At 35.3% G+C, this 23365-nt stretch overlaps 1 protein-coding gene across 3 annotated transcripts in view; it reads left to right on the forward strand.

The window, feature by feature from the left end:
- Window positions 1-23365, forward strand: part of BRINP3 (BMP/retinoic acid inducible neural specific 3) — a 410242-nt gene that overhangs the window by 191658 nt on the left and 195219 nt on the right. For all 3 annotated transcript variants that reach the window (XM_078440541.2, XM_078440542.2, XM_078440543.2), the window contains exon 3: window positions 5877-6067. In XM_078440541.2, coding sequence (XP_078296667.1) covers window positions 5877-6067 — 191 coding nt within the window. The remainder of the gene's footprint in view (window positions 1-5876; window positions 6068-23365) is intronic.

Consider the following 23365-nt stretch of genomic DNA (forward strand, 5'->3'; position numbering starts at 1 on the left):
TTATTTCAGTATTTTATTTGCCTAGATTCATGGTACCAAATTCCTAGCCTCACCCAAAAGTATCTCTCAAGCTTTAAAAACTCCACTACTGGGGTGCCTGGGTGGCTCAGTCAGCTGAGCATCTGACTTAGGCTCAGGTCATGATCTTGCAGTCTGTGAGTTTAAGCCCTGTGTCAGGCTCTGGGCTGACAGCTCGCAGCTCAGAGCCTGGAGCCTGCTTTGAATTCTGTGTCTCCCTCTCTCTCTGCCCCTCCCCTGCTTATGCTCTGTCTCTCTCTGTCAAAAACAAATAAATATTAAAAAAAAAAAAAAAAACCTCCACTACTGTTAATTTTTTTTAAAAAGTTTTATATCAAGGGGCAGGAGGGCAAAAGAAAGTGGAATCACTATCCTGCCAACTGTTTAGCATTCAGCTGTTTTAAAAACACTAGCTTCAGAGCTAGTCACCCGGGCTGTTAGAACATTTCCCTTTTACTGGCCAAATGGAAAACAGCATCATCTGTGGGATGTGAAAGCTTTAAGGAAAGCACATCCAAATAACCTTTCCTATATGTAACAGTTACACATAATAAAAGTATGAGGAACTAGTATTGATTGTTAGTGGCATTTTTAAAGACCAGTATGATTTTACAGATGTAATAAGGTTATTGCTACTGAAGATCAGCAAGTCAATTTACGATTCTTATGGTGAATTTGTTTGGTGTATATTAGTGTTTGGGAAATACATTTTGTTTTACTATTCTGTTGTGTATGCAAATTTAATTAAAATTGATGGAATTAAACTTATAAGCCAACAAATGTAGTATTGTGACAAGTGATATAATGATAGCCTTTTAAGGCATAGATAAACAACTTTATTTAGTGTACATTAGCAGTTAAGGATTTTTTCAGCAACTGCATCATCTGATTTGGTCAGTTTTTTTTTAATGCTGCTCTTCCTTTGGTACTGAACAGTGACAGAGTCTATATTTTTCAGGAACTGGATATACATGTGTAATTTGAAAGAAATTACGGTAGTTAATATATTTTAAATACACTGAGTACTTTAATGTATTCACATAGAATTTAAATACTAATAAGAAAGGTCAATGGCAATATGGCAATGATGTAATCATTATTTAAATGGAATACGTTGATGTCATTCTTGTTTTCCAACCTTTTACATGAGATGGGCACAGATGAAGTTATAATAAATGTAGAAAAGTAAACATTACATAGACATACATAATAATAGATGCCTGCAAGTCAGACTTTTTAGCAGGCAAACATACAACTCTAATCAACTAATAGAGGCTTCTTAGAGCCAACAAAAGCATTTTCAAAGTAATGTTCTGGCTGAACTGTTTATAGCCCATTTGTGTGTTCCACAAAATAGTGCTGCTTCTAAAAGGGCTGAGTTAGATTAAACTCTAATGATTGTGCCTCTTTTATTTAAAGGCTTCCAAAGGTTATGATGAGAAGATATTTATGTACTGTGAAGGCTTCAGGTAGAATGGAACATTCACTTAGATGCCAAAATGTTCTTATTTAATACAAACATAATGAATCTGGATGGAATCCTTGGATCCTTTAGGTAAAATGTTCTCATTATGAAAATCATACCCGACAGCACGTTATCAATTCAGCATTCCATTGCTTTGTTTTTCCAAAATTTAATGAATGCATAGTCTAGTTGCAACTGAGGTGAATTGTATCTTCAGGATGAAAAAAACTGCACCCATAAGTTTCCAATTTATATACAACCGTTACTTCCTTATTGCCTTCTCAAGTTACCCCAAAGTCAAAACACTCTGCATTACTTATTATGTACTAGATTATATTACTAGAAAGCAAGAAAACGAACCAACTAATAACCCCATAATCTTGATAGCTTTTCATGACAAAATTTCTTTTTAGTTAATGCACTTGTTCATCCCAACAAGCTGCAAGGCTGGGGTTGGGGGATGGGGATTTGAATCATCATTGTTCATTAGGGCCCCTGGCTGATGGGCCAGCATAACCATACAGGGCACACTTTGTCAGTGAAAGCAAGTCACATGGCCGCACTGATTTTAAAGGACACCAGTAACTGCAATCCTATCCTGTGCCCAGGATGAAGAGACGCTGAGTATTTGTATTCATATCTAGCGTTCACTACTCACAGTGTGGTACTTCACTGTCCAGAGAGGACTTCCTGTACTTAAAGTGCTGTTATCAGCACTTCTCAGGATTAGTTCAGTACTTTCCATCTGAGTTTTCACAAAAAATTTGTAGAGATTGTAAAAGTGATCGTGTGTCATTACAATACAAACCGATAATATGGAGAGTGGAAATGAGAGATCTCATAGCCCAAATCAATATTTGTGTTTTTTACACACATACACAATTACACTTTCGGATATACATAATGAAAGTATAATGCATTACTTCATCTGTATATAAAATATAAAAGAAAAAGTAGAAAAAAGGTTTTAGATGGAGCTCTTGAGATAAGAATTTGCTGTAATTACTAACAATAATGTTTTTTTGATTAATTAATTAAATTAGTTAGTGGGTTGTTTAATTTGCATTAGTATTAGTCTTCATTGGGTGATACCTTCAAAGAATCTGTCCTTTACTTTTGGTTGTTGCGTGGCAGAATAATCAGAAGGGACGGCAAAGTGTTTTGTCCATCTGAAATGTTAGAATATTCATGTCCATTTTATCTTGTTTAATAATATAATCTTTGAGCCTTTAAGGTAACAGTTTTTCTTACATTCTTCTATAAGCCTAGCAAGATTTCTGGTAATAACAACAATAGTGAACAATTAATACTTTTTTTATTTATTTGGTGCTAGAAATTGATTTCAGGAAATGACATGTTTGTTTTAGATCTTTCATGTTTTATTTATTTATTTATTTATTTATTTATTTGCTTTTTTTATTTGGGGTTTTTGGGTCAAATTTAATAGGAAGAAACAGGAGAAAGTAGTAAATCAAGTCAGAATAGATCATGGGATTTGATTTGAATACTCATTAGCTGCTAAAGATAAGAAAGACTAGAATTGTGCTCTTCAAATATGTATTTACGCATAGTCATCTAGCCTGAAATACTCAATGATTTAAAAAGAGTGTATATGGTATGTAAAATACCACAATTGAATCAAACTTCTTGGTTATTTAAAGTCCAATTAATTCACTTAGCAGCTCACATATTGGTCTATGAATGCATGCATATGAGTTTATAAATTTATCACTTTAAACCATTGAAAAAGATATGCCAAAATTCTAGGTTCATGTCACTCTCTTGACAAGATCATAACGTTTTTTCATCAAATAAAAAAAAAATAAATGTTCAAGGGTAAGTCTATAAAGTTTGGAACTGAACAACTATTATTTACATCTTGGTTTAATAAATTACTTCTTAGAAGTATTATATGATTATATAGTTTGAGATATGTCACAAAATATTAAAATGTAAATATTTTATTTTTAATTCTTTTAAATTTATTTATATATTTAGAGAGAGAGAAAGGGAGAGAGAGGGAATGAGTTGGGAGGGCAGAGAGAGAGAGGAAGAGAGAAAATCTCAAGCAGGGTCCCCACTATCAGTGCAGAGCCCAATGGGGACTTGATTTCAGGAACCCTGAGATAATGACCTGAGCTGAAATCAAGAGTCAGACGTTTAACCAATTGAGCCACCAGTTGCCCCAAAACTTAAATATTTTATTTTAAATGCTCTTCTTCACCATTTTGAATATACACTTATATTATATATGTATTATATATAATATTATATATACATATGTGTATATATAATACACAGGTACAATTTAGGTAATTTTTTATAAAAAGAAAAGACATAAAAATTGTTAATATCAACCCAGGTTTGGGGAAAAAAAGACATTCTTACTCTCTTCTGAGGAAACATGAACTAATAAATCCAGCATAGTGTCACTAAAAATCCTGTATTTACTGAAAACAGAACACTGAGAAAATTTTGGAGACAATATACTAAATTATCTAATAGTTTTCTTCAATGTAGCGGCATTAGTGTTGTTTGTTAATGCAAACTCTGGATCCCACTTCAGTCCTAATGGATCAGAAAATTCTGGGGTAGAGTTTCTATGTGACTCTACTAGGTGCTAAAATTTGAGAACCACCGGTAGAACAAAACTATTTAGATCAGCTGATTTATAGAGGAGACAGCAAGAGTTTCTGAAGGAAAGAAACACTAAATTGACTTATTCTAAGGCCGAGTCTTCCCTAGATTCCTTAGTGAATCTTATCTTCTAATTAATCTCCAAAAGACTGGGTGGATTGTTGGGCTGACAAATGTGTGTCACACAAGCAAAATATTCATAGTTAGAGACTGTCAGAGAGATGCCTCTTTGTTCTGCAAGTATTTACTCTTCTTTATTCTGTGTAAATCTCTTCCCCACTTCCCCGCCTCTAGCAACCTTTTTTTTTTTTTCCCCTCAGGGACTGCCTAAATATTAAATATCACCTCTCCAAAAGTTGCCATCCTGGTCACTTAAAATAAAATGGGGCTTCACTGTCCACAGCCAGATGGCTCATCACAGCAGACTGTCTATGGTAGCTCTCAGCACTTACAGTCCTCTGACATGTGTTTAAAATTTAATTTAATGTCTTCGTTTTATTTATTTATTTATTTATTTATTTATTTATTTATTTAACATTTATTCATTTTGAGAGCTAGAGAAGGAGCAGCAGGGGTGGGGAGAGAGAGGGAAACAGAGAGAATCCCAGGCAGGCTCCACACTGTCAGTGAGGAACCCAATGTAGGGCTTGAACTCACAAATTATGAGATCATGACCTGAGCCTAAATCAAGGGTTGGACCCTTAACCAACTGAGCTACCCAGGTGACCCAGTTTTATTTATTTTTCAAACTTTCTCTAGAATGTGAATTCCATTTGGACATGGACAGTATTGGTCTGCTTTACTGATGTATCCTTATCATGCACTGTTTGTTGGTGCACTACAGGCATTTTGTGGGGAAAAATATAAATAAATATAGGACATCTTTATACAATATTACTTAATATTTTATTTGCCAAATAGTAATTGAGTTAAATAACACGCCTAATAGTATTAAGCCTGGATGAAGGAATTCTTTCCTGTGGAAGGTATTTGAGATTTTTATCAGACCAACTCAGAATAATTCTGTACAGTTATCAGGAGATGCAGTTCACCATAGTTCTTTTCTGAAGTGTTATTAGTTTGATTTTAACTCAATATAAATGTATAAATCTTTGTTTAAATGTATAAATCATTTATAACCATATTTTCCATTTCCCTAATTTGGCCGAATCCACCTGAAATGTCATTTGCATCTAGAGAAATCGCTAAGCAAGTTGAATTTAGGTTTCAAAATAGGTTGTAAACAATAATTATTGTAAAAATATTTCTCTTTTGGTTATGCTTTTAAAATTCTTCCACAGCGCCATAATATTCTCGAAGTGTTTTACAGGGTCCCATGCTAAAGTGAATAAAGAAAGGAATCATTAGAGTTATGAAAATAAATTGATTCTCTTTTTTCAATTTCCCTCAAAAATAATAAAATATTATCTTAGTGTTTTTTAATGGCTCTACATTCATATTCTATGCGTAATGAAATCATTTTTATGAGTACGTCTTTCCTTGGGAAAAAACGAATCAGGGAAAGCTGTTTCTTTTACGTGACTTGTTTTTCCTTTATGTGATTTGGTTTTCAGAATATTCACTCGAGTTACATAAATTATAAATGTTGCTTCTCCTACTCATAGCACATGACACATTATTACAGGCGAGACTCATTGTAATGTGGTGACCCCAGCTAAACTACCAAGTGAACTTTTCAAATGAAAACATTCAGGTAGATTGTGTATTTATGAATAAAAATAAATTTGCTTTTCAGGGAGTTTGGCCGCTGGAAAGTAAATAACCTTGCAGTCGAGAGGAGAAATTTCCTTGGCTCTCCTCTGCCTCTTGCTCCTGAATTCTTCCGCAACATAAGACTTTTGGGACGCCGACCTACCCTGCAGCAAATCACAGAAAACCTTATCAAGAAATATGGGACACATTTCTTGCTGTCTGCTACTCTGGGAGGTACGACTCTTTGAAATATTTGCGCCTATGTATGCTTGTGTGTAAAACTGTATAAACCAAGTAAATGTGTGCTGATTAATTCAGATAGTTGCAGTTTGAATAATTCTAGAATTCATTCACTAATTTGTTCAATATGTTTACTGAGTTATTACTAAATGCCTTTTATGGTGTTCCCAATGGTGAGGCAGATGGTTATTACCTAGTTCTTACCTGAAGGCAGCCTACAATATAATAACATGCATTAAATATAGTCTTAGTTATTACACTTTAAAATGCAAGGTGATGTGGCAAATTTTATTTAAAAAATGAATAACAAACAGTCCAGTCACAAAGTGGAAGTCATCACTTCAGGTTGCAGAGAGCAGGAAAATTTCCCTGGAGTAAACCTTAAAGATCTAAAATTATATTTGTAGCACTATTTTAGTATTTTTGATTGTGGTGGATATATGATATGAAAAGACTGATCAATAAATGTCAATTATGATGTACAATGTAAAAGTAGAGATTAATAAAGTCACTTCTTCAATTTATAAATGTTTAAAAATTAAGAAAACGGTGGTTTTAACATCATTAAGTATGTTTATTTATCATAGTGATGTATAATTCAGCATTTTGAATACACTTAAATGATATTTGGGGAGGTAACATGTAATAGGGAAAATACAATTTTCCTAAAACTTAAAAGTATCCCAGAATTCCATGTATTTCATTTCTTGCAGGACTTTAAATAATGTCCAGCCATTTTATTTAGAAATAGATGTTACTTTTTCCTATAATGAAGAGCACTGAATATAATTGAGCAGGAAAGCCATGGAAACAGTGATTTCCTGCTTCCTTGTCAGTTCCCAGTAAGTTTACTAAATACGGGCAAACTGATTCACACCAATGGGGAGGTGGTGTGAAAGGCCACTTAAGTTCTTCAGTTTTCCTATCTTAGAAAATGAGTCATTTCTTTCCTTCACCTGCCAGTCCAGTCTGTCAGTAAGTCGTGCCAGTATTCCCCCCCCAAATATATCCCATGTCAAACCTTTCTGACTTTTACTTGAACATCCCTAGACCAAGTCATCATGTTTCTCCCAGAATACTCCTAAGGTCATGCTCCACACAGATCCTTATAAAACTTGAATCAGGTCAAATAATTCCCTGTGTCAATTAAGACCTATAACTAGCCACTTAAAATCCAAATGTCTTGCTATGGCTTATAATGCACTACATGAGTGATCTGGCACTGACTTTCATCACAGACCTCAACTTTGCTCTTTCCTCATCATGCTGTATTTTTCAGTGAGAATGACCTTCAAGTGTTTCTGGTCAGTATTTCTACTTAAATGTTACTTTCCCGAGAGGGCTTTCCTGTCCATACCTCCAGGAACAGTGCCCAGTTGTCCACCAATAGTCTCTACTATTTTATGATCTTACTTTGTATTCTTAATTGTATTTATTTTATTTTTTCATGTTTTAGTATTTATTTTGAGAGAGAGCACAAGTGTAAGAGGGACAGAGAGAGAGAGGGAAAGAGAATCCCAAACAAACCATGAGATCATGACCTGAGCCAAAATCAAGACTTGGATGCTTAACCTACTGAGCCACTCAGGCACCTTTTTTATAGTATTTATTTTTATGTGAGATATTTTATTCATTAGTTTCCTTATTTATTATCTGTAATTTCTGCGTATTTCCTTGAAAAAAAGGGACTTGCTTATATTTGTCATCAATTTACTCTCATAGTTAGAAGCACACAATATATCCTCATGAAATATTTTGTTTTTTTTGTTTGTTTGTTTTATTTGGATCCTGATTTTTATTTTTATTTTCTTAAATAATCTCTACCCCCAACATGGAGCTCGAACTCACGACCCCTGAGAGCAACAGTCACGTGCTCTACTGACTGAGACAGCCAGGTGTCCCTGGATCCTAATTTTTTAAAATATTTTTTTATTATTTATTTTTATTTTTTAATTTACATCCAAGTTAGTTAGTATATAGTACAATAATGATTTCAGAAATAGAATCCAGTGATTCATCTGCTACATATAACACCCAGTGCTCATCCCTACAAGTGTCTTCCTCAGTGGCCCTTGCCCGTTTAGCGATCCCCCAACCCACAACCCCTCCAACAATCCTCAGTTTGTTCTATTTATGAGTCTTTTTTGTTGTTGTTTTGTCTCCCTCCTTGTTTTTATATTATGTTTGCTTCCCTTTCCCTATGTTCATCTGTTTTGTATTTTAAATTGCACATATGAGTGAAATCAATGTGACATTTGTCTTTCTCTGAGAAATCTTGCTTAGTGTAATACCCTCTAGTTCCATCCACATTGTTGCAAAAGGCAAGATTTCATTCTTTTTGATTGCCGAGGAATACTCCATTGTATGTATATACCACATCTTCTTTATCCATTCATCTGTTGATGGACGCTTGGGCTCTTTCCATACTTTGGTTTTTGTTGGTAGTGCTGCTATAAACATTGGGGTGCATTCATCCCTTTGAAATAGCATCCCTGTAACCTTTGGATAAATACCTAGTAGTGCAATTGCTGGGTCATTGGGTAGTTCTACCTTTAATTTTTTGAGGAGCCTCTGTACTGTCTTCCAGAGTGGCTGCACCAGCTTGCATTCCCACCAGCAGTGCAAAAGAGTCCCCCTTTCTCTGCATCATCACCAGCATATGTTGTTGCCTGGGTTGTTAAAGTTAGCCATTCTGACTGGTGTGAGGTGGTATCTCATTGTAATTTTTATTTGTACTTCCCTGATAGTGATGTTCAGCATTTTTTTCATGTGTCTGTTAGCCATTTGGATGTTTCTTTTGAAAAGTGTCTATTCATATCTTTTGCCCATTTCTTCATTGGATTATTTGTTTTTTGGGTGTTGAGTTTGGTAAGTTCTTTATAGATTTTGGATACTGACCCTTTATTTGATATGTCATTTGCAAATATCTTCTCCCATTCTGTTGGTTGCCTTTTAGTTTTGCTGATTGTTTCCATCACTGTGCAGAAGCTTTTTATCTTGATGAGGTCCCAATAATAGTTCATTACTGCTTTTTATTCCCTTGCTTCCAGAGACATGTTGAGTAAGAAATTGCTTTGGCCGAGGTCAAGAGGGTTTTGCCTGCTTTCTCCTTGAGGATTTTGATGGCTTCCTATCTTACATTTAGGTCTTTCATCCACTTTGAGTTTATTTTTGTGTACGGTATAAGAAAATGGTCCAGGTTCATTCTTCTGCATGTCACTGTCCAGTTTTCTCAACATCATTTGCTGAAGAGACTGTCTTTATTCCATTGGATATTCTTTCCTGCTTTGTTAAAGATTAGTTGGCCATACATTTGTGGGTTCATTTCTGGGTTCTCTATTCTATTCCATCGATTTGAGTGTCTGTTTTTGTGCCAGTACCACACTGTCTTGATGACTACAGCTATGTAATACAGGCTAAAGTCTGAGATTGTGATACCTCCAGCTTTGTTTTTCTTTTCCAGGACTGCTTTGGCTATTCAGGGTCTTTTCTGGTTCCATACAAGTTTCAGGATTGTTTGTTCTAGCTCTGTGAAGAATGCTGGTGTTATTTTGATAAGGATTGCATAAATTTGTAGATCACTTTGTATAGTATTGATGTTTTAGCAATATTTGTTCTTCCAATCCATGAGCATAGAATATTTTTTTCATTTCTTTGTGTCTTCTTCAGTTTCTTTCATAAGCTTTCTATAGTTTTCAGTGTATAAAAATTTCACCTCTTTGGTTAGGTTTATTCCTAGGTATTTTATGGTTTTGGTGCAATTGTAAATGGGATCCATTCCTTGATTTCTCTTTCTGTTGCTTCATTCTTGGTGCATAGAAATGCAACTGATTTCTGTGCATTGATTTTGTATTCTATTACTTTGTTGAATTCATGGATCAGTCCTGGCAGTTTTTTGGTGGAATCTTTTGGGTTTTCCATATAGAGTATCATGTGGTCTGTGAAGAGTGAAAATTTGACTTCCTCCTGGCTGATTTGGATGCTTTCATTCCTTTCTGTTATCTGATTTCTGAGTCTAGGACTTTCAATACTATGTTGAATACCAGTGGTGAAAGTGGACATCCTTGTCATGTTCCTGACCTTAGTGGGAAAGCTCTCAGTTTTACCCCATGGAGGATGATATTAGCAATGGGTCTCTCCTACATGGCTGTTATGATCTTGAGGTATGATCCTTCTATCCCTACTTTCTTGAGGGTTTTTATCAAGAAAGGATGCTATATTTTGTCAAATGCTTTCTCTACATCTATTGAGAGTATCATGTGGTTCTTGCCCTTTCTTTTATTAATGTGATGTATCACATTGATTGATTTGTAGATATCGAACCAGCCCTGCAGCCCAGGAATGAATCCCACTTGATCATGGTGAATAATTCTTTTAATGCATTGTTGGAACAAGTTGGCTAGTACCTTGTTGAGAATTTTCGCATGAATGTTCATCAGGGAAGTTAGTCCATAATTCTCCTTTTTAGTGGGGGGTTCTCTGTCTGGTTTTGGAATCAAGGTAATGCTAGCTTCATAGAAAAAGTTTAGAAGTTTTTACTCCATTTCTATTTTTGGAACAGCTTCAAGAGAATAGGTGTTAACTCTTCTTTAAACGTTTGGTAGAATCCCCCTGGAAAGCCACCTGGCCCTGGACTCTAGTTTTTTGGGATTTTTTTCTTATATTTGTTCATTTTTGAGAGACAGAGAGAGATAGAGCACAAGCAGGGTAGGGGCAGAGAGAGAGGGAGACACAGAATCTGAAGTAGGCTCCAGGTGCTGAGGTGTCAGCAAAGACCCCAATGCGGGGCTTGAACTCACAGATTGCTAACTGAAGTTGGAAGCTTAACCAACTGAGCCACTCAGGTGCCCCTGGGAGGTTTTTTATTACTAATTCATTTTCTTTACTGGTTATGGGTCTGATCAAATTTTCTATTTCTTCTTGTTTCAGTTTTGGTAGTTTATATGTTTCTAGGAATCTTTCTAGCTCTTCCAGATTGCCCAATTTATAGGCATATAATTGCTCCTAATATTCTCTTATTTTTGTTTTATTTCTGCAGTGTTGGTTATGATCTCTCCTCTTTCATCCTTGATTTTATTTATTTGGGTCCTTCCCTTTTTTGGGGTATCAAACTGGCTAGGGGGTTTATCAATTTTGTTAATTCTTTCAGAGAACCAGCTCCTGGTTTCATTGATCTTTTCTACTGCTTTTGTTTGTTTGTTTGTTTGTTTGTTTTGTTTTGTTTTGTTTTTGTTTTTGTTTTTGTTTTTGTTTTCCATAGCATTGATTTCCACTCTAATCTTTTTTTTTTCCAATCTTCTTCTGGTTTGGGGTTTTATTTGCTGTTCTTTTTCCAGCTCTTTAAGGTGTAACATTAATGTTGTGTGCCTGAGACCTTTCTTCCTTCTTTAGGAAGGCCTGAATTGTTATATAAATCCCTCCTATGACCGTCTTTGTTGCATCCCAGAGATTTTGGCTTTGGACTGTGGTGTTATCATTTTCATTGGCTTCCACATACTTTTTAATTTCCTCCTTAACTTCTTGGTTAACCCATTCATTCTCTAGTAGGATGTTATTTAGTCTCCAAGTATCTGTTGTCTTTCCAAATTTTTTCTTGTGGTTGATTTTGACTTTCATAGTGTTGTGGTGTGAAAATATGCAAGGTATGATCTCGATCTTTTTGTACTTGTTAAGGGCTCATTTGTGTCCCAGTATGTGCTCTATTCTGGAGAATGTTCCATGTGCACTCAAGAAGATCTGCTGCTTTAGGATGAAATGTTCTGGATATATCTGTTAAGCCCATCCAGTCCAGTGAATCATTCAAAGCCATTATTTCCTTGTTGATTTCCTGCTTACATTGCTGCAAGTGGGGTGTTGAAGTCCCCCATCATTGTGGTATTATTGTCAATGAGTTTCTTTATGTTTGTGATTAACTGATTGATATATTTGCATCCATCACATTTGCGGCATAAATGGTTACAATTGTTACACCTTCTTGGTGGATAGACTCCTTAATTATGATACAATGCCCTTCTTCATCTCTTGTTACAGTCTTTATTTTAAAATCTAGATTGTCTGATATGAGTATGGCTTTCTCCAGCTTTCCTTGGCAACCATTAGTATGATAGATGGTTCTCCATCCCCTAACTTTCAATCTGCTGGTATCTTTAGCTCTAAAATGAGTATCTTGTAAACAGCATATAGATGGAACTTGTTTTCTCATCCATTTTGTTACCCTATGTCTTTTGATTGGAGCATTTAGTCCTTTGACATTAAGAGTGGATAATGAAAGGTATTAACTTATTGCCATTGTGTTGCCTGTACAGTTGAAGTTTCTGGTGGTGTTCTCTGGTCCTTTCTAGTCTTTGTTGCTTTTGGTCTTTTTTGTTTTATTTTATATTTTCTCCCCTCAGAGAGTCCCCTTAAAATTTCTTGCAAAACTGGTTTAGAAGTCACAAATGCTTGTAGTTTTTGTTTGTCTGGTAAATTATTTATTTCTTCTTCTATTTTGAATGACAGCTTTGCTAGATCGAGAATTCTTGGCTGCATATTTTTTCCAACTCAGCACATTGACTATATCCTGCTACTCTTTTTTGACATGTTAAGCTTCTGTGGATAGGTCTGCTGTGAAACTGATGTGTCTTCCCTTATAGGTTAAGGCCTTTTTTATTTCCTTGCTGCTTTCATAATTCTTTCCTTGTCTGTATATTTTGTGAATTTGACTATGATATGCCTTGTTGATGATCAGTTTTTGTTGAATCTAATGGGAGTTCTCTGTGCTTCTTGGATTTTGATGTCTGTGTCTTTGCCCAGGTTAGGAAAGTCTTCCACTATGATTTGCTCACATAAACCTTTTACTCTTTTTACCCTCTCTTCCTCTTCTGGGGCCCCTATGATTCGGATGGTGTTCCTTTTTAATGAGTCATTGAGTTTCTCTAATTCTTATATCGTGCTCTTTTGCCTTCGTTTCCCTCTTTTTTTCTGCTTCATTATTCGCCATAAGTTTCTCTATCACTGATTCGCTGCTCTGCTTCATTTACCCTTGCTTCTGTGGCATCCATTTGATATTCGATCTCAGTTATTGCATTTTTAACTTCATCCTGACTAGATTTTACTTTTATCTCTACAGAGAGGGATTCTATGATTTTTTCCAACCCCAGATAGTATTCTTATTATTGTGACTCTAAATTCTGTTTCAGATATCTTGTTTATATCTGTGTTGATTAAGTCCCTGGCTGTCATTTCTTCCTGTTCATTCTTTTGGGGTGAATTCCTTCATTTCATCATTTTGGAGAAAGAAAAGAGTTCATAGAATTAAAAATAAAATTAAAAAAAAATTAAAAAGAACACACAAAAAATCAAATAAAGAAAGCTAGATCCAAGGTGTGTTTTCTTCTGGTTCTTGAAAGAAGCTTGATAGAAGAGAGAAGAAAGGGAAATAAAAGCAAAAAAATGAAAAAAAAGTAAGATATGTTTAAAGATTTAAAAAAAGTCATACAATAAAATAGAATAAAATGAAATGAATAAAGTAAAATAGACTAAACAATGTACAAAAAGTAGTAAAATATAGTAGAAAAATAAAGAAAAATCTTTTTTATAAAAACAGAAAAAAAAGTCTCTTTTTGTATCCAAGAATAAGAAAAATAAAATTAGATGGACCATCTGACAGAATGGAATCCTAACAAAATTACATGCAGTTTCCCCTAGAAATCAAACTATGAAGTACGTACTTATAGTATGTACACTAAGCACAAAGCAGGGGGGGAAACTTGTGGTGCCTCTAGGGCATGTTTGATGTAGGTGGACAGGACTTGGTTTAATGACTCTATACTCCACTAGGTGTTACTGCTTAGCTTATTGGGGTGCATTGGTGTGGCATGCTTATGTGCCTATGCGCATGGGCAGGGGAGGTGAAAATAACATCTTCCATCTTCCCAGTCTCTAGCATCAAATCTCTGTGCTCTCACCAAATGGCAATCAAGCACCTCTCCTTTGTCTGGAGCTTCCATCCGCTACCTGCATCTCCACTGCCTGGGACCAAGCTGTCAGCCTGCCAAGTGGTACCTACCTCCCAAGTTTTATCTGAGATGGGGCTGTGTTTCCAAACCCTTCACTTCTGAAGGTCCTGTAGCTTGAACCTGCTCCTACCTTCTGGAGAAGGGTCTTGTGGACTCGGGGCCAGTTGTCGGCCACCCTGAGAACAGTCATGCGACTGCACCACTGTAGATGCCCAATGTCCCAGAAAAATTTCACACAATCATGTAGCAGCAGCGGTTCAAGGACTATGGTAAATCACAACACACATCTGGTGCCAGGCTTCTTCATACCTTAGCATCTTTGTTCCACCAGCAAGTGTGGCTGTAATCTGGGGTCCGCTGGGACCTTTTCCTGTGTGTACACTGCACGGCCTCTACCAAATGTCCTCCTGGCCGGGGAACCAGCTTTCCCCGTGTGGCCTGAGGGGGACCATCTTTCCCCTTGGACCTGGCTGTCTGCTCCTGGGGATTTGTTCTTCCTACCAGAGCACTGCCAGGTATCCAGCTGATTTCACACAATCATGTAGCAGCAGCGGTTCAAGGACTATGGTAAATCACAACACACATCTGGTGCCAGGCTTCTTCATACCTTAGCATCTTTGTTCCACCAGCAAGTGTGGCTGTAATCTGGGGTCCGCTGGGACCTTTTCCTGTGTGTACACTGCACGGCCTCTACCAAATGTCCTCCTGGCCGGGGAACCATCTTTTCCCGTGTGGCCTGAGGGGAACCATCTTTCCCCTTGGACCTTGCTGTCTGCTCCTGGGGATTTGTTCTTCCTACCAGAGCACTGCCAGGTATCCAGCTGCGGAGTTTCCAACTCTGCGCTCCCCTGTTTATAGAGTCCTAAAGGCAACAAAACTTCTCCTTTCTCCCTTGCTGGTTCAGTTCCTGAGAGTGTTTCTACTCTTTTGCTCCAGCTGCTTTTGAGGAAAGTGCTTTTCTTGTACTCTCCCCCGCTCCATCTCGGTCCTGTCTCTGCAAACAAAAACAACTCTCCACGCCCCTGCAGCTTCTCTCTTCCCCATTGTACCTCTCTGTGCCACATACCTGCCAAGTTATGTGCCTTAAGTTATGCAGATTGTTGATCGGTGCTCAGATCAATTTTCTCGGTGTGCAAAATGGTTTGATGCTGACATAGCTGCATTTCAAGAATGAAAGAAACAGAAAATTTCCATGCTGCTCCACCAACTTTGCCCCTCCCCCTTTCTACTTATGAAATATTTGTTAAATTAATATGTGAGATTACACTTTGCTTAGAGGCTGTGGTTTTCAAGTTCACCAAATAGATGTCAAAAATATGATACACACAGAGAGTAACCGAGATCTAATTCAAGAAGAAAGGTGAATGAAAAGCAAACACAAAGAACCAAAACAGTCGGTTAAACAAAGATTCAGAATTGGAGAGAATCAGGATGCAAGCAAGAGCAGGTGAGCAAGGCATGGAGAAGTTGGTAAAGGAAATTCCTGGGCACATTGAGGAAATATAAGTGTCAGGTGGCCTTAAGGAATTACAGGTGGAAGATGTAGATGGTTCAGGGAGACAAGAAAGGTCAGCCATGAAAACTCATTATCTCTGTCCTCCATAAATCAATACACTAAGTAATATGATGAAGAGATCAGACAAAGCTGGTATTGAAAATTAACTCCCCCACCTTTTTTGAACTAATTGTGAAATTGTTAAAAAATGCTAAGTAACTTCTGTGATTTTAGGTTGTTTTTAGGAGAAAGTGGGAGAGTAATATCTGTGTGGTAGGGTCATGGGAAGATTAATGTCTATGTAGGAAAATATTCTTGGCACAATGTATGGTATGATGTAAACATGCAATGCACTCATGTTATTGTTATTACAGCAGTGCAGATAGAAATAATTATAAAATGTCCCAATAATTTTAAAAACTTATTCTGTGAAAGCTGCATCTATATAGGTTAGTGAGGTCAATGATTATTAATACAATAAAATCTGAAGTAAAAGTGAAAATCATTACTCTAACTTATTTTATTTATTTTTATTTTTTTTAAGTTTACTTACTTTGAGAGAGAGACAGAGAGCATGAATGGCGAAAGGACAGAGAGAAAGGTGGAGAGAGAGAGTCCCAAGCAGGCTCTGGACTGTCAATGCAGAACCCCATGTGGGGCTCTAACTCACAAACCATGAGATTATGACCTGAGCCATGATCAAGAGTTGGATGCTTAACTGACTGAGCCATCCTGTCACCCTGTCTAACTTCCTTTAAAAAGTTCAGTGGTTTGGGAGCACCTGGGTGGTTCAGTCAGTTAAATATCGGCATCAGCTCAGGTCATATCTCATGGTTTGTGAGTTACAGCCCCATTTCAGGCTCTGTGCTAATAGCTCAGAGCCTGGAGCCTGCTTTAGATTATATGTCTCCCCCTCTCTCTGCCCCTCCCATGCTCATGTTCTATGTCTCTCAATAATACTTAAACATTAATTTTTTTTTAAGTTCAGTAGTCTTATACTTCTATCAGGCTTCATTGTGGAGAAGAATTTCAGAATATAAAATATATTCTCCAAATAATAAAAGAAGAAAGTAACAGGGGAAAGGCAGAGACAGAAATTAAAAAGGTGACTTTTTAATTGTTTTCATTGCTTTGGCATTGTGAATGCCACATTTGGGCCTTCAGATTGGTTTTTGTTGTGTATGTTTTTATTTGTTTTTATGAACATGGTTCAAAAATCCTTTGTGGGATTAAGTCTTTTCTTCAGGTTGATTATTCAATGATGATAATATAGTCTCTTAAAATTGCTTTTCTTTAGTTATTTAAGTCTTATTCAAGCGTTTTCTTAAAGGCAGAGTGGAGTAAGGTGGGGCTGGGGGGTGAAGAAGGGGAAGAAATAGAATTGCCATACTCACTAGCCTTCTAACCTCTGACTATTACTTAGTAATTATACTATTACTATTACTATTACTTGGAATTTTCTTTTTTTTTCTGTAAATATTACTTATGTTTTTTTCCAGGAATCTCTGCTGGATGACGTTAATAATTTAGCTAAAATGCATGAAATTATTTACGTAGCTTAAGGATATAAACTATTTACAATTAACAAGTACACCAGCTTGATTTCAGACAATTTTTTAAATATTGCTGTTGTAATTCCACTAAGCCTTTTTTGTTGTTGTAAGTATAGTTTACTTTTACATGTTTCACCTAGTTGAACGTGAAATTGTGTTTTTCCATTAAAAAATGAGATTTGTGGTGTTTAATTGGAGCTAATTCTCTCTCTTAACTGAGTAAGTAACAACCCTAATAATAGCACACTGAGGATGTTATGTATATAAGTAAACATTTTAAATGAAAAGACAGTTGTTTTTGCTTCTTAAGTAACTAGATCTTCAACTAAATTTAAACATTTTTAAAAACGAGTTGAGTATAAAATATTCACTGTCAGTACTAAGGTGATGAAAAACAAATAAATGAAAAATGTCTTTTTTTCCCTGAGTTATTTAGTACATCATATTATTGACTTAGACATAAAACTTTGGATAGCATATTTGAAGCCTTTAATGGGATATTTTATGATAGATAAAGCCAGTGATTGAATTATCTCCCTATAGGGAAAAATAAATTATAAAAAAACCTTCTTCAATCTATATCATTTTCCACATTTATTTCATCTTATAGCTTCCAGACTATTTATCAATAGAGTAATTCAGCTTGCTTCTATTTGGATAATGATATCTAAACTCCATCACTGGTTAAATATCTAAACTAAGCTACTCAACTTGAAGAATCAATCTTGAAAAAGATTGCACTACTGGGATATATTGATTTCTAGCTATGGAATATATTTCATGACTGCTTTTATAATATATTTCATTATAATACAATATATGACAAACACTGAAATAAAAGTGTGTCTGTGTACTGAATATAGAACAACAAAAAATGAGAATAGGAAAAAAAAGAAAAAGATCTTAAACCTACTGGGTTGACGGGAGAGGGAGGGTGCCCACTATGAAGCAACAAACCTAGGTTCTGCACCAAATGAAAAAGACAAAAGACTATGCAAGATGGAGCCCAAAAATTGCACTTAAAATTTTATAAAACCTTGTAACAAAATGTTTATAGTGATTTTATTTTTTAATGTTTATTTATTAGAGAGAGAGAGAGAGAGCACACATGAGTGCACTAATGGGAGAGGGACAGAGAGAGGGGGAGAGAGAGAATCCCAAGCAGCTTCTGTGCTGTCAGTGCAGAGCCCGATGTGGGGCTTGATGCCATGAACTGTGAGATCATGACCTGAGCGAAAATCAAGAGTCTGACACTCAACCTACTGAGCCACCCTTGTACCCCTATAGTAATTTTAAATGGGACCTGATCCCCATCTCCAGTATTATGCAGATTTGTGTAAGAGTCATTGTTACAGCCCTGAGCCACATATAGTCTCAAGAGCATATGTGTGGTTCCCTATCAACCCAGCCTCTCTAAAGCCTAACACACTGAAGAGGAGAACAAAGCTTGTGCTCTCTCCTGACAAGCACAACCTGTAGAGAAAGAGGAAGAGGTGGGGTTACTCGCATAAGTTGCTTTCCTACACCAACCTCTCTGTTAACTCACTCACTGCACTTCTTCTGGCAGAATCAGGAATGCAGGGACAATGAGGATTGTTTGGGAAAAATACCTTCCCAGGAAGAGGAGTGCAGGAAAAAGTACTCTTTACTTGATAGAGATAGTTTTAAAAACTGAAACTGAAATTCATTCTAGAAGCAACTAGATAATCTATTAAGATTTGTTCATTTGCAACTTTGGAAAATATTTTTCACTCTCAGTAACATAAAAACAAGTCCTGTTTGACTACTGGCTTTGAATGCACAGAGTTTTAAAAGCCATGATTAAATTTTTAGTGGAAATAGTTATATTTTTTTTAATGTGTGTGGTTTTTATTAATTTTTTTCGTTCAAGTGCTTCTTATGAGAACATATCTTGTCATTACCCCATTATTCAACTTAAGCATTTTATCAGATATGTAATTTTTTTATATAAAGAAAATATTTGCTTTGTTATTACAATGGAAAAACACATGATTGAATGTCCACAGTAGCATTAACTTACTAGCATAGTTATTTATTATAATGAATACTACTGGGGCTCCTTGGTGGCTCAGTTGGTTAAGCATCCGACTTCGGCTCAGGTCATGATCTCACAGTTCGTGAGTTTGAGCCACGTGTCGGGCTCTGTGCTGACAACTCGGATCCTGGAGCCTGCTTCGGGTTCTGTGTCTCCCTCTCTCTCTGTCCCTCCCCCACTCATGCTCTGTCTCTCTCCATCCCTCAAAAATAAATAAATGTTAAAAAATTTATAATAATGAATACTACCTCAATAACCACTTAGTATATAAGTTGTTATGGTTGCAAAGCTCTAGCTTGAAAAGTGTTGCCATATGTTGCTGGCATGTGTATTTCTTTCAAGAAGAACAGAGCAGAGTCAGGCAGTAACATACACTATAGGTAGAACAGCAATTCAATTTTTAAAAATTTCCTTGCATCCTTATGAGGGTAAGATTCCAAATATCCTTGTTTAATTTCAGAAATACTCGATTCTCATTCTTCTCTATGTAAATTACATTCTGTATAAAGTGTCCACGGATAGTTTTAACTCTACATCATATACAACCCTCTTTCAAAATCGATTAGTGACTGTGTTTCTCATTTTCATTTGGCCTCATCTTAGGAAATATAAATTATTTTATTTTAGTTTAACTATAACATAATTAAAGGAGCAAATCTGATAAAAAATATATGTAATTTATTTCTTGAGCAAAAAGAAATACTCACTGAAAATGCATGGAACTATTTCCTCTATTAGAATGCATAGTCTGCTTTAAGAAAAAAACTGAAAGGAAAAGCAATCTTTTCTGAAACTTGTATCCCAGGGAATCATTAAGCTAATGGTATTGAAAAGGAAAAAAAATATTTAAAAAAAACCTGCCATACTGTTTTTTAGAAATAAGTATATACTCATGCTACTTAAGATTAGTTATATCCATTCCTCTCTGTCTCAGTCTCTCAGCTCTCTCTTTCACCTTGTATCTCTAATATTTCTCTGATAAATTAAATGTTTTAAAAGTGAAAATTAAAGCAATATTGTTAATTAAGTTTTAATTAATATTGTTAATTAATTAAGTTAAGTTAATTAAGTTATCTATTGAAATGCTTTGAAGCCGTTTATGTAAATAATGATATATATAACACAAAAGAAAATGGGATTAAAATTGCTATGCCGATTGATCTTAATAATGACCTTACTGGCAACTAAGTCAAAAGATAAATGTTAAGTTTTGGAATTTTATAAATTATATTGTTTGTTTTTTTCCTCTTCATAGCAGTTTGGTAAGGTAGATAAATGTCCACTGTTTGACAAACACGTACTGAGTTACCTAGAACAATGCAAAGACCCAAGACCTTCCTTAAAGGAACACACAGGTGACTAATAAATACAGACGTTTAAACTGGTAATAAGTTTACTGTGGTTTAGAGCCTCATTACTCAAGTGTGGTTCATGGTTCAACAGCCAGCACCACCTTGGAGTTTGTTTGAACTGCAGAGTCTCAGATTCCATCTCAGATTAATGAATCAGAATCTACATGTTAACAAGATCTGTGGGTGATTTATATACACATTAAGTATGAACAGCACTGTTTAGAGTATCTATATAAATTTAGAGTGTTCTTAACTCTTCCAGAAGTCTCACTTCTGAAAATTAATCTTACCAAAATAATAACAGGAGTCTATAACTATATATGTAACAAAAATGTTCATTATAACATAGTTTGTAAACAACTCCCAACATAGAGGGGACTTCATTGCATTTCACTCAGGGTCGATTCAATTTCATCTGACATGGGAACTATTTATTTCTAGTTCTTTCATGTCATTGTTCTATAGAGAATATTATGATCTGGGTAATTTTGTTTAGAATTTTCTCAGATGTTGTGGGGGATAACTGTTAATAATCATAAAGTCAGTTGCTCTCATTTGGAGTGTTTTGCAAAACACATTATGTTTCTTTGTTGAAGCTCTATAAGACCAGTTATTTCCTTTCCGTAATATCTTGCAGATGCCAACTGGTGTTAAGCCAACAAGTCTGTTTTTACTTCTTTTATATATTTGGCTCTGCTTCTTGTCAGAAGCCTAGTTTTCTCAGATTGATGTTTTTTAATATCTATTTGTTTCTGAACCAGTGGTTTTGTTTTTTTTTTTTTTTCAAGAACACTACATTAGTAGAAAGATATCATCAGATGTTTACCTTTTAACATGTTAAACTGAGAAAGAATGCTCATTCATAGTGAACAAAATATTATCATATTTTAGCACAAGAAATAATGTAATCTCTCATTACCAAAAAGTAGGATAATGTTTTTCAGTTAAAATGTTACATCAAAAGTAAAACCTACAATTACATTAAGCTGTGTTTGCACTGATTATTCCTAAGAGAAAGATTTTTATGGCAGTTCTTTATAAGTAAACCTGACAAAAAGCAAAACAGACATTCACGATCAGATCTTCCAGTGTAAGGAAATTGAATGACCAGGCAGACATCTGCCATAAGTTTAAAGTTGTGTGTGTGCGTGTGTGTGTATGTGTTTGTCTGAACAGAATGTTATATGTTATAGGTTGGTACACTAACCCAAAAGCAGAACAATGATAACATAAAATACAGTCAACATATAAGAGTTATTGTCATCATATTAAAGAAATAAAACACAAAATAAACAAACGAACAACCCTCAGTGGACTTTAACTATAATAGCTGTGTCTCCCTAATATGCTTTGATTGTGGATCCTCCACGATTCTGCTCTGGTTGTCTCCTCATTCCAAGAATCAAGCTGAAGAACGTTTTCTTTGGAACACGCTGTCCTCCTGGCAGAGACAAAAAGCTAAAGAGTTTGTGTAACTTTGCAATGCTTCTCAAAAACTTGTACTAGATCATGACCTACTGGCTCTTATGTATTCTACTGACCAGAGTGTTATCCTTTCCAATTCCAGTTTAAAGGGAATCACCCATGAACTGTTTATAGTTCTTCTTTACAATTTACCATTGATCCATGTATGCGTGTTTGCATCCATGATAGTGCAGAAAATAATTACAAAGATAATGCAATCTACTGCATCATCATTATTTACTTATCCTTAGGATGCTTTTACTCATTCTATTATCCATTGTTTTCTGGCTTGTTCTGACTTTTTGAAAGCATTACCTTTATCCTCAATAACCATATATATATATATATATATATATATATATATATATATATGAGAATGCAGATTGAGAAAATCCAAGGAAAATATAATAGGGCAAAAGTTCTTTAAAATTTCTCTTCTTCATGGACATAACATAGATGATTTGAAAATCAGGACAGAAAAATACATTATTATGAGGTCCATTGCATATCAAATGTACCTCATCACCTCTTACGAGCCAATCATAGGATGACATTAAGGTCATGATTGTTTTTTGTTATTGTTTTATTGTTTTCTGTTTTGCATTCTCCCTAAAAGCATTTTTCAATATGTGCTCTTAATGTCCATAAATGACCACAGTATTTTAGTTGTAAAAGACACAGCTGCATGATTTCTGTGTGAAATGATCACATCTTTTTATATCCACAGTCATTAATCCTTTTCACTTTCTAACAAACTCAGAATGTTGAATCATTTTCAGAATCACATTTAGTTTTTACAAAATGTGTGGATGCCCTTTGGTACTCATGTCATGCTTATGAGCTACAGTTGGCTTAAAAAAATATGAATAAAAATGACATACGAACACAAATTTTAGTTGATTGAATAATATCTCAGTTTTCAAATCTGAATATTGTGTTATTTATGTAGAATTTGGATGAACTTTTATAATCAAACACTTAAGAAAAAGTTACAATTAAAATCCAAAATGCATTCTTCCTTAAGACTGACTGTGAAAGTTTCAAAGAACGTGAAGACCATAAACATCCTCAAAACGTGGTAGTTATATATAACCTAAAAAGACCAGATCTCTGAGAGGAAAGAAATAGGCCTATTTTCAATGTAGATTGAGTAGCTTTGTTAAAATATCTTAGATATTTAACAATCCATGATTTATAACACTTGAAATTTAGCATAAACTACCCAGCTTACATCGCAATGTTGTCTGTTGTAACTAAGGGTTTAAAACAAGGTATTCATGAGAGAACAATTAGGGTAATTTAAACTGCCTCTCATGCTTCACTGCAGGGAAAGCTTCTGCATACGTGGATTAATGTTCAACTGTAGACAAGAACT

This window comes from Panthera onca, chromosome F1 (genome assembly GCF_046562875.1).
Source record: "Panthera onca isolate mPanOnc1 chromosome F1, mPanOnc1 haplotype 2, whole genome shotgun sequence".
Taxonomy (NCBI): Eukaryota; Metazoa; Chordata; class Mammalia; order Carnivora; family Felidae; genus Panthera; species Panthera onca.